Here is a 17,399-nt window from a genome sequence, read left to right on the forward strand (position 1 = left end):
GCGCCGAATTGTGTCTGGATCAATAGCGTGTAACTGACTGTACTTTTACTTGAATAATACTTGTGCTTTGGAACCACAGATTCCAGGTCTTAAGTCTTTATTTACTGTATGACTGCGTACGCAAATTGGCGTCATCCTTAGAGGTTTATAGGTAGAATATTAGAAGGTATAGGCAGGGGTATATAGAGGTTCTGATCCAGTATCGTTAGAACACTGGAACAGGTTTCCAGGATGTCCAATGGAGGAACACAGGTACACAGGAACTGGAATGCAGAACAGGAACCTTGAGTCAAGATACTACCCTCTGGAAGAGTTTTTGTACTGGCAATCTTTTACGTCCTAACTTAAAATAGGGTGCCTTGGCTGGTGATTGGTCCATCCGATCACGTGACCGTTAGCATACTGTTCATTGATTGGTTGGATGTCCGTGTGACGTCATTCCAAGATAGTGGCGCCCACAGCCTGGAGCTACAGAAACTGCTGGGAGGAGGACGCCAGCTACATGCAGCAAAGGAAGAGTATAAAACCCCTTCAGTAGCTGTACCTGAAAGTGACGTCAGTGAGGGCAGAAGTGGAGGTTTCTGCCCACACTTTCCAGGAAAATAAGAAATTCGGACTCTTGCGGGCTCGCTGCGCTTGCCACGCTGCGGGCATGGTGGCTCACTTCGCTCGCCACAAGAATATATTCCCCCTCTATGCCCACTTGGATGGTAGGGAATGATGTTGCACATTGGCTGATGATGTCATCATACAGAAACGGAAGAAAATCTATCTCATTCCATGCAGGAAAGTGTTTAAGGCTGTGGTGCAGCACTGAATGCAACTGAAATACATCCTAACACTATTATAGAGGTAAATTGGAAATATTAAATTAATAATTCAATGTTCTATAGTTGTGGTAGGCCAGACTATGAAGTGACATTATTACTCTTTCACTACAGTGTAAGCTTTTTTTCCATGTATAACTGCTGTAGCAATAGGAGCAGTGTGCTACAGAGGAACCAGGAGTGTTTAGCTGACAAACCCAGGGAAGTCACATATTTGGAGGATAGGAAATGTGTGCTTACATGCATAATTGGTGCATTTCTCCCATGCAGCTGACAGCATGTGACTGATTAACCAGAGCATCTGTCAGTCTGTGGGGGGAAACTAAGGTATAAAACCCTGGCTGGGGCATTTGTCTGTGTGACCAATGCTGGAAAAGCTGGTTGGTGACTAGGGAGATGGTCTCACTTGGTGATAGGGCCATTTGGGAAGCTTCTGTGAGGAACTGAGGACCTTTGTCAGTGTCTTCTGTGAATACTTACTGTATGATGGATACTGGTTTGCGGCAGGGACAGACTGGGACTGTATTTCAGCCCTGACAGTCCACCCTGTACTTGCGTGTGAGGGGGGGCGTGGTTACATTCAGAGGGGCGTGCCGCGAGTCACAGGGGCTGGCCTCACGGCACGCCCCCATCTTTTCCTCGGCCCAGCACAGCAGCCGCAGGCCCATCAATGCCTCCACCCTTCCGTCTATGAGATATTACAGTGATTCCAGAGCCGGGGGGTGGAGGGCGGGGGACTCTTCATTCTCCCTCCTCGAGCCGGTCCTTAAGCCCGATGGCCAGTCCGGCCCTGGTCTGCGGTCATCCTGACGAAATAAACCATAGTGCACAAGTCCAGAGTCAGTGTGTGTTTCCACTACACAGCTTCAGTGTCACACTGCATTTTGAAAAGTTGGCTGGTAGGATATGTAGTCACTTTGCCGACACTGATTATATAGAAAGTGAATAGGTCTAACCCAGAAAGCTGGCGCCATTATCGTGACACGGTTGTATAGCTACTTAATGCATTTTTTACCATGTGGACATCGTCGAGCCTATTTACTAAGCTCAAATCTTGGAGAGAGATAAAGTGGAGAAGTTGCCCATACCAACCTACCAGCTAGTAACTGTCATTTTACAGGCTGTGCTAGATACATGACAGTTAAGATGGGAACACACGTAAAGATTTTCTGTCCAACCATCCAACTAGTTGAGTGGTTGGAAAGAAAATCTGGTAAGGTATGAAAGCAAATGACAATCAGCAAATTGCTCCCAAATGCCGGAAAATGGACAAAAACTGTTGTTTGAACAAATTGTTTAGATCAAACATTTAGCAAACATGTCTGATTGACCATTTTCATCTGTTTTCTGGCATTTAGGAGCAAATTGCTGATCATCATTTACTCCCATACGTTACCAGATTTTCATTCCAACCAATCAACTAGTTGGATGGTTGGACAGAAAATCTTTACGTGTGTATGCAGCTTAAGTAGCTGATTGGTTGCTATGAGGAACTTAACCACTTTATCTTTCTCCAATATTTGATAAATTCCCACTCTTACCGTGGAGTAGATCATGGGGCAGATGTACTAAGCCTTGGAGATAAAGTGCCAACCAATCAGCTTCTGTCACTTTACAGAAAATGACAGGAGCTGATTGGTTGGTACTTTGGGCTCCATTTACTAATGAGTTTGAGGTGTTTTAAACTCGTTGCGAATGAAAACTATTGATGCTGTTATTTATTAAAGTATGTTAGTGCCTCTGTTATGCAGCGGTTTTTTTTTTTTTCAGTAGGCTGCCTTTATTGGTCAATGAACAGAGGGACTCATTCAGACCCGCTCGCAAGCGCAGGACGCTCGCAAGCGGGTCGATGGCACCCAAATGCGCATGCGCACGATGGAGGGAGCTCCGCCATGCACATGCGCGAGACCCGGATAGCGACAGCCAAGCTGTCGCTCCGGGTCTCGCACCAAAGGGGGCGTGCTATCGATGGTGAGTTACAGCATGCCCCCTTTGGTGGGAATGCCAGGGGCGTGGCTGCCAGACGGAGGCGTTCCCATGGAAACGCCTACCGTCTGGGTCCGGCCCCACTGACATCACTTGTGATGTCAGTGGGAGTGATTTTGGCACTGATAGAGCCAAAATCACTCCAGGTCTTGCGGCAGCGAGACCCTACCGCAGGGTCTCGTCGCAAGCCCGATGGTCGCGATGGTCTTGACTAGGGGTGTGCACCGGCCACTTTTCGTGTTTTGTGTTTTGGTTTTGGATCTGGATCTTTCTTCGGGTTTTGGATCTGGATTGGTTTTGCCAAAACCACCCTTCCGTGTTTTGGGTTCTGGGTTTTGTGTTTTGGATCTGTATTTTTTTGAAAAAAAGCATAAAAACAGCTAAAATCACAGAATTTGTAGGTTTTTCTGCTCCTATGCTATTATTAACCTCAATAACCTTAATTTCCACTCATTTCCAGTCTATTCTGAACACCTCACACCTCACAATAGTGTTTTTATGTCCAAAAGGTTGCACCGAGGTAGCTGGATGACTATGCTAAGCGACACGAGTGGGCGGCACAAACACGTGACCCATCTAGGAGTGACACTGCAGTGGCAGACAGGATGGCAGTTAGAAAAACTAGGCCCCAAACTGTACATAATGCAAAGAAAAAAAAGAGGTGCAAGATGGAATTGTCCTTGGAATTATGTTGTATAAACAGGACATGCACACTTTAACAAATCAATCATTTCAGCGCCAGGGTCTGCCACACAACTGTGGCTGAAATGATTGGTTCGTTTGGGCCCCCACAAAACAAGCTGGCAATTAATGTGTCCCTGCACAAACTGGCTCTACGGAGGCAAGATGTCATCCTCATCCTCCTCATCCACCGATTCCTCACCCTCTTCAGTGTGTACATCCTCATCCTCACAAAGTATTAACTCGTCCCCACTTGAATCCACCACCACAGGTCCCTCTGTACCTTCTGGAGGCTGGTCTCCCTGGAAGAGCTGATAATTCATTTTGATGAACATCATCTTCTCCACATTCTGTGGAAGCAACCTCCTACGCCTTTCGCTGACAAGGTTCCCGGCTGCACTAAACACTCTTTCGGAGTACACACTGGAGGGGGGGCAACTCAGGTAAAATAGAGCCAGTTTGTACAGGGGCCTCCAAATTGCCTCTTTTTCCTGCCAGTACAGGTATGGACTGTCTGATATGCCTACTTGGATGCTGTCACCGATGTAATCCTCCACCATTCTGTCAATGGTGACAGTATCATATGCAGTGACAGTAGACATGTCAGAAATTGTTGCCAGGTCCTTCAGTCCGGACCAGATGTCCAAACTTGGTCCTGCCTGCCCTGCATCACCGCCAGCGGGTTGCTTAGGATACCTAAGTTTTTTCCTGGCAGCCCCAGTTGCGGGAGAAAATGAAGAAGGAGCCGTTGACGTGTCACGTTCTGCTTCAGCTGACAGTGTGTTCACCAGCAGGTCTTTGCACCTCGGCAGGCTTGTGTCGGCCGGAAAGAGAGACACCACATAGGCTTTAAACCTAGGATCGAGCACGGTGGCCAAAATGTAGTGGTCTGATTTCAACAGATTGACCACCCTGGAATCCTGGCAAAGCGAATGAAGGGCTTCATCCACAAGTCCCACATGCCGAGCGGAATCGCTCCGTCTTAGCTCCTCCTTCACTTTCTCCATCTGCTTCTGCAAAAGCCTGATGAGGGGAATGACCTGACTCAAGCTGGCAGTGTCTGAACTGACTTCATGTGTGGCAAGTTCGAAGGGCTGGAGAACCTTGAACAACACGGAAATCATTCTCCACTGCGCTTGAGTCAGGTGCATACCCCCTCCTTTGCCTATGTCATAGGTGGATGTATAGGCTTGTATGGCCTTTTGCTGCTCCTCCATCCTCTGAAGCATATAGAGGGTTGAGTTCCACCGCGTCACAACCTCTTGCTTCAGGTGATGGCGGGGCAGGTTCAAGAGTGTTTGCTGGCGCTCCAGTCTTCGGCACGCAGTCGCTGAATGGCGAAAGTGGCCAGAAATTTTTCGGGCCACCCTAAGCGTCTCCTGCACGCCCCTGTCGCTTTTCAGAAAATTCTGCACCACCAAGTTTAATGTGTGAGCAAAACATGGGACGTGCTGGAATTTGCCCAGATGTAATGCCCGCACAATATTGGTGGCGTTGTCAGATATCACAAATCCCCAGGAGAGTCTAAGTGGGGTAAGCCACTGGGCGATGATTTCCCTCAGTTTCTCTAAGAGGTTGTCAGCGGTGTGCCTCTTACTGAAACCGGTGATACACAGCGTAGCCTGCCTTGTAACGAGCTGGCGTTTCTGAGATGCTGCTACTGGTGACGCTGCTGCTGTTGCTGCGTAAGGTGATACATCTACCCAGTGGGCTGTCACAGTCATATAGTCCTTAGTCTGCCCTGTTCCACTTGTCCACATGTCCGTGGTTAAGTGGACATTGTGTACAACGGCATTTTTCAGGACACTGAGGACACTTTTTCTGACGTTTCTGTACAGTCTCGGTATCGCCTGCCTAGTGAAGTGGAATCTAGACGGGATTTGGAACCGGGGACACACTACCTCCATCAATTGTCTAAATCCCACTGCACTAATGGCGGATACCGGACGCACGTCTAACACCAACATAGCAGTCAAGGCCTCAGTTATCCATTTTGCTTCAGGATGACTGCTGTCGTACTTCATCCTCCTCGCTAAGGACTGTTGGAGGGTCAATTGTTTAGTAAAAGTAGAGGTGTTCCTACTTCCTCTCTGGGATGATGAACGACTCCCAGCAGCAGCAACAGCAGCAGCGGCAGCAGTAGGCGTAGCAATGCAGGATCCTCTGGAGGAATCCCGGATAGGAGAGTCAGTCATGCCAGTGACATTGCCTGCAGGACTACTTCCGATCCTGACTAAATAGGAAATTGATGAGGAGGGAGTTGACGGTGTGGTTTGCAGGCGCTTGGATACAACAGGACAACGGGATTTAGGTGTCCCTGGACTGCTTACGGTCTTAGCCAAAGTTTCTGAACTTGACAGTAACTTTTTATGAACGCGCTGCAGGTGCCGTATAAGGGAGGATGTTCCTAGGTGGTTGACGTCCCTACCCCTACTTATTTCACCTTTACATATGGTACATATGGCAAGACAGTTGTTGTCCGGATTTGGATAGAAATATTGCCAGACCAAAGAGGTGGAATGTTTGGTCTTCTGCCCAGGCATGACCGTGATGGGCTTTTTCATCCCACGGACAACAACTGTCTCCCCCGGAGCCTGATTTAAACAAACCACATCACCATCAGAATCCTCCTCGCCAACTTCCTCCTCAGCGCCAGCTACACCAGTATCCTCATCCTGTTGTACTTCAACAGTGACATCTTCAATTTGCATATCAGCAAGTGGACTGTGGGTGCTCCTTTCAGCACTTGCAGGGGGCGTGCAAATGGTGGAAAGAGCCACCTCTTCCCATCCAGTGCTGGGAAGGTCAGGCATCGCAACCACCACCACACTTGGACTCTCCTTGGGGATTTGTGATATCTTCTTAGAAAGCACAGTTCTTCGCTGTGCTTTTGCCAGCTTAACTCTTTTGATTTTTTTAGTGGGAGGAGTGCTTCCATCGTCATGTGAAGCTGAACCACTAGTCATGAACATACTAGGGATCGACCTTAGCCGTTCCTTGCCACTCCGTGTCGTAAATGGCATATTGGCAAGTTTACGTTTCTCTTCAGCTGATTTAAATGTCTTTTTCAAGGTCATTTTCCTGAACTTTGCCATTTGGGATTGTATGTGCCCTCTACTATGACATTGGGCATCGGCCTTGGCAGACGACGTTGATGGCATGTTATCGTCTATGTCATGACTAGTGGCAGCAGCTTCAGCACTAGGAGGAAGTGGTTCTTGATCTTTCTCTATTTTATTTTTAATATTTTTATATTTAAGTTTGGTCCTCCATTTATGTTATATCAATTTGATATATACGTGCCGCTAAACACAGAAAATAATTTTTTTTTTGGTTTGGACTGGAGTGTACTTTCGGGGGTTACAGCACCCTTAACGGTCAAGCCAGCCAGCCCTTTACTTATGACACAGGCGCACGCTTGGCACTACTTTGTTGATGCACGTGCGGCTACTGCGCACACAATTCACAAACACAGAAAATAATTTTTTTTTTGGTTTGGACTGGAGTGTACTTTGGGGGTTACAGCACCCTTTAATGGTCAAGCTAGCCGGCCCTTTACTTATGACACAGGCGCACGCTTGGCTCTACTTTGTTGATGCACGTGCAGCTACTGCGCACACAATTCACAAACACAGAAAATATTTTTTTTTTTGGTTTGGACTGGAGTGTACTTTCGGGGGTTACAGCACCCTTAACGGTCAAGCCAGCCAGCCCTTTACTTATGACACAGGCGCACGCTTGGCACTACTTTGTTGATGCACGTGCGGCTACTGCGCACACAATTCACAAACACAGAAAATAATTTTTTTTTTGGTTTGGACTGGATTGTACTTTCGGGGGTTACAGCACCCTTAACGGTCAAGCCAGCCGGCCCTTTACTTATGACACAGGCGCACGCTTGGCACTACTTTGTTGATGCACGTGCATCTACTGCGCAAACAATTCACAAACACAGAAAATAATTTTTTTTTTGGTTTGGACTGGAGTGTTCTTTGGGGGTTCCAGCACCCTTTAACGGTCAAGCCAGCCGGCCCTTTACTTATGACACAGGCGCACGCTTGGCACTACTTTGTTGATGCACGTGCGGCTACTGCGCACATAATTCACAAACACAGAAAATATTATTTTTTTTGGTTTGGACTGGAGTGTACTTTGGGGGTTACAGCACCCTTTAACGGTCAAGCCTGCCGGCCCTTTACTTATGACACAGGCGCACGCTTGTCACTACTTTGTTGATGCACGTGCGGCTACTGCGCACACAATTCACAAACACAGAAAATAATTTTTTTTTTGGTTTGGACTGGAGTGTACTTTGGGGGTTACAGCACCCTTTAACGGTCAAGCCAGCCGGCCCTTTACTTATGACACAGGCGCACGCTTGGCACTACTTTGTTGATGCACGTGCAGCTACTGCGCACACAATTCACAAACACAGAAAATAATTTTTTTTTGGTTTGGACTGGAGTGTACTTTGGGGGTTACAGCACCCTTTAACGGTCAAGCCAGCCGGCCTTTTACTTATGACACAGGCGCACGCTTGGCACTACTTTGTTGATGCACGTGCGGCTACTGCGCACACAATTCACAAACACAGAAAATAATTTTTTTTTTGGTTTGGACTGGAGTGTACTTTCGGGGGTTACAGCACCCTTAACGGTCAAGCCAGCCGGCCCTTTACTTATGACACAGGCGCACGCTTGGCACTACTTTGTTGATGCACGTGCGGCTACTGCGCACACTATTCACAAACACAGAAAATAATTTTTTTTTTGGTTTGGACTGGAGTGTACTTTCAGGGGTTACAGCACCCTTTAACGGTCAAGCCAGCCGGCCCTTTACTTATGACACAGGCGCACGCTTGTCACTACTTTGTTGATGCACGTGCGGCTACTGCGCACACAATTCACAAACACAGAAAATAATTATTTTTTGGTTTGGACTGGAGTGTACTTTGGGGGTTACAGCACCCTTTAACGGTCAAGCCAGCCGGCCCTTTACTTATGACACAGGCGCACGCTTGTCACTACTTTGTTGATGCACGTGCGGCTACTGCGCACACAATTCACAAACACAGAAAATATATTATTTTTTTAGCACTTGGGGGGAGCACCCCTGATGGACAGAGCACCCCCTGGACAACACTACAGCACTCCTTTAGGACTGGGACACTGCACAGGACTTTGGAGTGGACACAGCCCCTATGGAGAACTGACTGCACAACACAGTCCAGCCAACCCCTATGGACTTTGAAGTAGTGGACACAGCCCCTATTAACAACAGCAGCACAGCACAACACAGCCAGCCCCTATGGACTTTGTAGTGGACAACAGCAGCACTACACTACACTACACTACACAGCCCTAACTCCCACCCTCCCTCTTCACTGTCCACAGCCGAGTGAGAAAATGGCGCCGACGCGGGTACCTTATATAGGATCCAAAACCCGCGAGACTCGGAAGGCGGGATGATGACGTTTTGCCTCGATTTCAGATCCGAGTCAGGCGGGAAAAGTCGAGCCTGACTCGGATCGGACTCGGATCGGGGGGGCTCGGGGGGGTTCGGATTTCAGAAATCCGAACCCGCTCACCCCTAGTCTTGACCATCGCGACCATCATCATGGACGCTCGCATAAGCTGTGGGTGGTAAACCACAGCTATGCGAGCGTCCAAAAGGCCGCTCCAAATTTAACTAGGATGGCCCTGATTCAGAGCGAGCTCTCTGGTCAGAGCATCCGGCTCTGACTCAGGGCCAGTATTTGTTAATTACCGTTCGTTGCATTATTTGAAAGTCTCCAGCCCCATGCTTCTGTTAAACTGTGCTCACAAGCGCTATGGTCCTGTCAGCTAGCATCCAGGTCTCAGCAGCTGGCATTTCCCCTCTTTTCTCCCTCCCTATCACAGCAGCCGGCAGCCCCCCTCCCTCTCACAGCAGGGGATGTAGTCTGGAAGCCGATGGTCTAAATGCTGACCGCCGGCTTCCAGACTCTCTAATCCCAGCGTGGTACTAATGACAGGCGTTGAAAACTCGATGCCTGTCATTAACCATACTCAGGAAGACTGACGCCCGGCATACCAAACGAAGGTAAGCCGGGCGCCGGGCGCGGACAGCCGCGAGGGGGAGAGGGTTAAGTTTAGGGCTCCCGAGGGGACTTAGGCACCCCCCCGGGAGGGTTAGGTTTAAGCTAGGAGAAGGGCAGGTTAGGGTTAGGCACCCCCTGGGGGACTTAGGTTTAGGCAGCGGGGAAGGGGGGGTTAGGCTTAGGCACTTAGGTGGGGTTTAGGGTTGGGCACTTGGCGGGGAGGTTAGAGTTAGGCACTTGGGGGGGAGGTTAGGGTTAGGCACCCCTAAGGGAGGGTTAGGGGGTATAATTAGGCTAGCGATACTTACCTTAGGGACGATCGGGATCTTCACCATTGCCGCGCTGCTGCTGTCGGGATTTGAACCACCGGCCATGCGGCCGGCGGTAATACCTACTACACCCCGCAGCAGACAGCGGACCCCTTCCTCCCTCCCTCTCCCCCACAGCAGACAGCGGACCCCTTCCTCCCTCCCTCTCTCCCACAGCAGCGGGCGGCCCACCCTTCCAGCCGCCCGCAGAACCCCAGCACACAGCTGATTGTACCTCTCCTGAGTTCCTCCCTTCCCAGCTCAAGGGAGGTTGTTGCTGGTGCTGCCGGGGATCCGAGTTGAGCCAGGTCCGTCTCACTGTGCATGTGCCCGGACTGCTAACACACGGCACGTCAACCAGTACAGTAATAAAAACAATAAAAACTTAAATTTGTCAGCGCTGTTTGGGGAGAAGAAACAGCGCTGACAGGATTGTTAACATTACCGCTTAAAATGCGGAGAGCGGTATCGTTAAATAACACAGCAGGACAAACTCCTTTGTAAATGGAGCCCTGTTTCTCTTTCCACTTTCTCTCTCTCCAAGCTTTGTTAAATCTCCCCCCATGTCATAGAGATATGATGTTCTGGCCATTAAAACTTCAGATCCTGCTTTTGCTTTGCTATTTCAAAATGTATTTTTATTTTTGCCTTTACCTGAATTCATAATCTATGGTATAAATAGAGTTTGGGCACTGGTGGTGAATTCACTCTGATGTGCGGCATGGTTGAGTATATCTGTTAACACTTAATGACAAATTCTACCTGGGAATTGTGTATCAAGGCCAAATAGAGAATGAGGTGAATATTTTGCGGAACAGTTTTGTTCATCTCTACAAATGTTTTTTTTGCATTTTCAGCTATTCTAAAAACCTTTGTATCTCCCACAAACACATATTTATAAAATATACTGTATACAGTTGGATAATAACCCATTCGTTAGCTTCACATGTTTACATTATATTTCTCTAGAAATGTTCAATTCTGCTGTGGCTGACTTACACAAGGAAGAACAATATGTTCTTTAAAAAACATTTGATATTAAATGTGCGTCATCCATGTAAGAGTTACTACTTACAGATGTGATTTTGTGTTTTTTGTCTTCCAGGTGTGGGCTACACTGTAATATTAATAGCTCTGTACGTGGGTTTTTACTACAATGTCATCATTGCATGGTCACTATATTACCTAGCATCATCCTTCACCTCCGAACTTCCCTGGACCAAATGTGGGAATGAATGGAACACTCCTAACTGTACTTATCCATCTCTTCTCAATGTATCTATGCTGAGCAATGGAACCAAATACTCTAAGTACAAAATAACACCAGCTGCTCAGTTTTATGAGTAAGTTACTTTATAGAGAAATGGGGCTTCACTGGGGTTTAGACGCAGTGATACGTATATTAATATATTTAATATTTTTAAAATGTCTGTTTTTTTCCCTTCTCTTCCTGTTGTCTGAGCTTTATTCACTCACTCAATCCAAATAAAAAATATATGACTTCTTGAAAACAGATATATCAAATGTACAGAAATGTTATTTTAAAGTGCCTAGGTTTCAGCTACAAAAGAAAGATTATACATGTGTAAATGGCAACATTTTGCAGATTTTTGGATGCTTGTATCTGGGACCCTGTAAAAATGTGGGTGGAAAGATTGGTGCATTTATGCACCGTAAAATACTTTGTTCTTCTGCATGTTTTACACTTCAGGAGCTAACCTTTAATGCCTTTCTAAACAAATACAGTAGTATTTATTTATTTAAACTGTAGTAATCAAAAAATATTTTGGATACTAATTTTGGATGAGACTATGCTCATTTCTCATTGTTAACATCGGCCTTGGCCAATAAATCTTGGGGCTGTCCCACAAAAATAGCAGTAGAAAAACACCTCTTCTTGGTGCAGATGGTAGCAGTGAATATCTCCCTTTCCCAGTATGCCGTTGGTACTGATTCCCCTGTGGATGTGAAAGATGTCTCATGTCTGAGGATTTATGGAGACCATGCCTGCTCCCTCCCAACCCCCCGGTACAGCTACAAGTATAGCTCTAAAACCAGTAAGTAATTAAGGGGCCTATTCATCATGACATAATTATCACTAGTGATAATTATGTTTTAAACTCGCTGCAAGTTTAAAAGATGTTTTGTAAGCATTCATCATGCCTCCCTAATAAATCACTTCCGAAAAGCTGCTCTTTTTACAGAGTCAACTTTCGAAAAAGTGATACTTTTCAACATGCAGCTAAGGTATCCATAAGGATTCCTCACTGCTGCGTGCAGCGGCGTATCTATAATGGCTGCACCCATATTATGTAAAACTTACCTCTCTGAGGTCCCACGTTTGGTCTCCCAGCGCTGCTCAAACGCCGGAAAATGGCACGGCCGCCATTTTCCCTGCGATTTCCTCGCTGCGCATGCACAAAATGCTGTAAAAATGGCCGTGGTCTGTGCATGCGCAATAGTGCCCAGAGTCTATTGATTCTGCGGTGGCCAGCCAGCCCCATCAGTCGGCTGCCGGCCGCCGGAGTGAGAGAAGGGGGCCCGTGATTAGGGATGCACACGGGCACCCTCCTCTCTAAAGACACCCCTGGCTGCATGTCTCCCTTTCAGCTCCCTATCCGCCTGTGTTTGTCCTGGGCCCCCCTTCCACCCGCTGACGCAGGTGTCTGTCCCAGCCCCCCATCACTCCTGCAGCCACTGGTGTCTTCCCCTCCCCCCCGCGGTGTGTGTCCTGGCCCCCCACCGCTGCTGTTGGACTGTTTTGACACTTTTACCACCCGCTGCCACCTGTGTCCGTTCCTGTCTGCCCCCTTCCCCCCTGTGGCTGCTGGTGTTCGTTGCTCCTTCAACCCCCGGCGCCACCTGTATCCATCACCCATTACCATCACGACCACTGCAGGTGGTGCTTCACTCCCCCCTCGTAGCCACCGCGCAAGCTTCCCCCAGTGCCCCTGCAGCACGTTTATTAGTATTTAAGAATGCTACCATCTAAGAGAAAATGTCAATTAACTGATAAACTGTGTAATGATGTTCCTTTTATTAAGAAATGTAAAGAGAACAGCAATGAAACTGTTATGCTCAATGTGCAGTGCTGTGTTTGCAATTGGCCATGGTGGGAGGTCTGACATTACGGCATAGTTGCCGACTACTTAATTGGCATGCCGACGAAACCAAGGTGTTAGCTGTTCTTACCTAATTTCACTGGAGGTCTTCATTGTATAGAGATGTAATAGATTACATTCAAAACAGAAAAGGAATATGCCTGTGCTCGGTTTTACCCATATCATATATGGTACCAGCAGCGTGGCAATATTATTGCCATAAATGTATACAAAATAGAAAAACTTTTGCTATCGGCGCTAACAATAATATACTGCAAATCTATATGTGTAGCAAACAAAACCAAGGGGATTTTGTCATGGTTTGATCAAAGCATTTAAGCCTGCAGCCCAGCGTCAAGGGACCCCTTGTTTTTCTGCAGGTCCCTACACTAGCATATATGCCCAGCACATCATTACATTGCAGTTAGATGTACTCACCTCCTAGATACAGAGGGACACATACAGGGGCTGGCTGTGAGACACACCCAACTAGGCTTTTTATAGCCTTAATTGAAAGCTGCCATGATAGCACAAGGCAAAATTGTGAAACAAAACAGATTACATTCAAGCCTACTCAGTTTGCACAAGACGATGAGGGGTATTCAATATGAAACGTTAACTTCACTGTCGAAGTTAACGTTTCATATTGGAGTTTTTACCTGCGTTAAAGCATCGGGCGCACACCCGCTTATACCCGTATTCAATATAAAATTAACGAAAACGGAAAACTCCGAAGTTGGATTTGCGTAAGGTTACGAATTTTTCTTTAAAAAAATTGTAAGACCCCCCTAAAGTAGTAAAAACATGGGGGAACACTATGGGTACCCCCGTTTTAGCCTTTAATTGAAAGTCGGGGATTTAAATAGCCGCAGCAGGTGTTTTTTTCCCGACATTGAAGAAGTGATGCAGAAGAGCACGTAGGTTATTTTTTTTGTTTTTTTAAGTGGTCCCATCAAATTTGGGGTACATGAAAATGGGTACTAGCATATTTTTATGTCCCTAAAGTAAGTTTTTTAAAATTCTGCATATGTGCACCTGCCGCTATAATTCTATTCTTCAAAACACCTGCCGCATACATGCAGAATAGCCCTGAACCTATTTCCTTATTCTTAAACAATTTTTTCCCATTTTTTTTTTTCACCCCAATTTTTAAATTATTTTTTTGGGGTGTCCCTATTTTTTTTTTTTTACTTTTTTTGACACAGTTCTTTTTTAAATGTCATTCCCAGGGGTGCAGGCTATTTTTTTTAAGCCTGCACCCCTAAACCCCAATTCTGCACTTTTTTTCAACACCTATTCAATGGTGAAAAGTTATCCCCGTTTTTTATCAAAGACTTTTCAAAACTGCAATAAGTCTTTGAAATTGAATACGGTGTAAAAGTCAAACCTGCGATAATGACGTCAAAGTGCGATTTTAACGCATAAACAATGTTATCGCTCCCATATTGAATACCCCTGATAAAGCACAGCAACTGACAGTTCTGGGTCCCTTACTTTCTCATTCCATGCTTGCATGTTCATGGTCAGGCTTCTCCATAGACTCATAACTAATTTACCGCGTTGTCATGACTTTAATACTATTTGTCAGTAGTGGACCGATTTTCCAAAGCTTTGCATTTTGTTACTATTAAAGTGCTTCCTTCCATACCCAAACGTGCACATCAATTGATCAAATAGATATTTCATGGATGTCTACAGTAAATTGTTTCCGATAAGTGGGTGCAATTTTTTTTGTATTTTGTTATGCACCCTGTATAGCTTTTAATAATAAAGCTAAATACAGTATTTCATATTGAGCAAATATATCAGGACCAGGGAGTTTAGAAAATGTGAGAGTTTTCTGACACTTTTTAAACTCGCCCAATGTAATAGAGTCCGAGATCAAAGCAACAGAGCAAACTCGCATGTTTTTCAGACTCAAAAAGTTCTGACGATTTAACATTTCATCCAGATGTTTTCTCATTTTGAAGATAAAACTTGACCAATGTGAGAGTTTACTGCTAAACTCTCATATTTTCTAATCTGTCACCCTATTACATTTGGCCCCTGGAAACTTTTCTCAGTTTCCAAGGGCCAAAACTAATAGGGTGAGAGTTTGGAAAATGTAAGAGTTTAGCAGTAAAACTCTCACACTACTACATTGATCGAATTGTATTTTCAAAACAAGAAACACCTGGATGAGAGCTTAAATCTTGAGAGGTTTATGAGTCTGAAAAACATGCAAGTTTGCATGATCTGTGACTTTATCACATTGGCTGAGTTTTCTGGAGGCAAAACAAGTGATGATGGGGAAATCTCTGGCATGCGAAAAGTCCGGGACTTTTCGCCGGCAATTGAATACGGCCCTAAGTCTCTTTAAATCAAAATGACTGGGTAGAATTACTTTCATGAGCAGAATTCACCCATAATAATCAGTACCTCATTTTCACCCTACTACCCGATTTTGAGGGTTCTCAACATATTTTGCATCTCTTTACTCAAACAGTTCATCAGTTACCTTTACCTTTAGTTGAATGTCTTATGTCTGCAGTTATGGTCCACAATCAAGAAAAACTTGAAGTAAAATAACTCCAGGATTTAATGTTCTCCAAGGGAACATTAAATTTTTTTGGTTCATTGGAAGGAATTTAAAACTGAAGAGTGTAGTTGAATAAAAGCTTCAGATAGTAATGATCTTTTATTTCTGTTTTATAAAAAAAAATCTTTTCCAACCCTTCCTTCTAACCCTTAAGTGGAGGGTAATGTCAGGAAGCACCATGTATGACACTTAACGGGTCCATCGGCAGCTGATCCCTGTGCACTCCCATCTTCCTCATTATGGGCTTCATTCAGAGGTGGCCGTACGGTCTACGACCACACGGCTGCCTCGATGTTTGTCCAGTGCACATGCGCACGAGGGAGCCGGCTCCTTCGTGCGCATGCGTGAGACCCGCTACGACCGACAGCGCCGGTCGTATCGGATCTCTTTCCAAAGGGGGCGAGCTGTCGATGTTGATTGACAGCTCGCCCCATTTGGAAGGCGGGCCGGGGGGGTGGCAGCCCAAACGGAGGCGTTCCCATGGGAACGCCTGCCGTTTGGGGGAGGCCCCACTGACATCACTAGTGATGTCAGTGGAGAGCATCCGGCTCTGACAGAGCCAGAAGCTCTCTGGGGCTAACGACAAGTGAGACCCTACCCTAGGGTCTCGACGTAAGCCGATGGTCGCGATGGTCTATGACCATCGCGACCATCATCCTAGCGGTCGTTAGAGCTGTGGGTGTAAACCCACAGCCTAAAGACCGAAACAGAGGCGGCCGGTCAGGATGCATGTGGCCGCCCAGTTTCTGAGCGACCGCTTGCATCCTCCGACCGCCTCTGAATGAGGGCCTATGTCCACGTTGAGTTGCCATAGTAGATGGCTCTTCAATAGATTTGAACTTGTGGTCAGGTGACTGCTAACTTCACTAGTGTGGCAATTTCAAACAAGCCTCTCATATTAAACCCCTTATACAGCTTCTGCAAGCTGCCATAGTAATAAGCTCACTACCTAGCTCTAGTACCTTTGTATTCCAGTGTTTATATAATACTTTGTTTCATAGTCTTGCTTGTTACCCGACCTCTCACTGTATTGATCCACGTGACATTTCATTTTGTACCAGACCTTAGCTTTCTTAGTTATCAGCCATAGTATTTTTCCTGTCGCCTCTCCATGTACCAGACCGGCATGCTGAACCTTGTTCTGATTTAATGCTACCAGTCTATCATGCTAGGAACCAGGACCGGGGGGCTTTAACTGCCTACTGGACTAAGCGAAGCCCAAACCATTTTGTGAGGGTCTCAGGTGAACCCACTGGTGCATTCGACTCCAAGGGTTCTATTTACTGAGCCTTGGTTGGAGATAAAGTGAACAGAGATAAAGTACCAGCCAATCAGTTCCTAACTGCCGTGTCACAGGCTGTGTTTGAAAAATGAAAGGAGCTGGTTGGTTGGCACCTTATCTCCGTCAACTTTATCTACATCCAAGGCTTAGTAAATAGACCCCCAAGTCCCTGTTCCTGGTAGTGCAAAATCCCAGCTGATAGAGCAAAGATTCAAATTCTGTGCAGTTTGTGAGAGTTGCCAACCAATCCCCATCATCAAATCAGTGCTAACCATGTTACCTGCCAGACAGCTATTCACCTCAGTGTGGTAAGCATTGTCACACCCAGCCAAATATAGGAGAAAAGGATAGGTTTGGCGATTATTAAAACTAAGCCAGTTTACAAAAGAGCATAATCACTCTAAAACACAGTTTGTCACTGTTTCTCCCAATGTGATCCCATTGCTGGGTTTTATCTACTTTGTCTTGTTATTTGATCAGAGTTTTTTTGTAAAGTCTCACTGACCCTAGTACAGTAGTCCCAATATTCATCAAACAGTTCTGACAGTGTGTGTTTG

The 17,399-nt window shown here is 46.2% G+C and overlaps 1 protein-coding gene across 2 annotated transcripts in view; it reads left to right on the forward strand.

Moving 5' to 3' along the window:
* SLC6A2 (solute carrier family 6 member 2) overlaps nt 1–17,399 on the forward strand; it is a 338,811-nt gene that overhangs the window by 199,974 nt on the left and 121,438 nt on the right. For both annotated transcript variants that reach the window (XM_088471851.1, XM_088471850.1), the window contains one exon: nt 10,987–11,224. In XM_088471851.1, the coding sequence (XP_088327977.1) occupies nt 10,987–11,224 (238 nt within the window). The remainder of the gene's footprint in view (nt 1–10,986; nt 11,225–17,399) is intronic.

This window comes from Taudactylus pleione, unplaced genomic scaffold (genome assembly GCF_031769625.1).
Source record: "Taudactylus pleione unplaced genomic scaffold, aTauple2 ptg000117l, whole genome shotgun sequence".
Classification (NCBI taxonomy): Eukaryota; Metazoa; Chordata; class Amphibia; order Anura; family Myobatrachidae; genus Taudactylus; species Taudactylus pleione.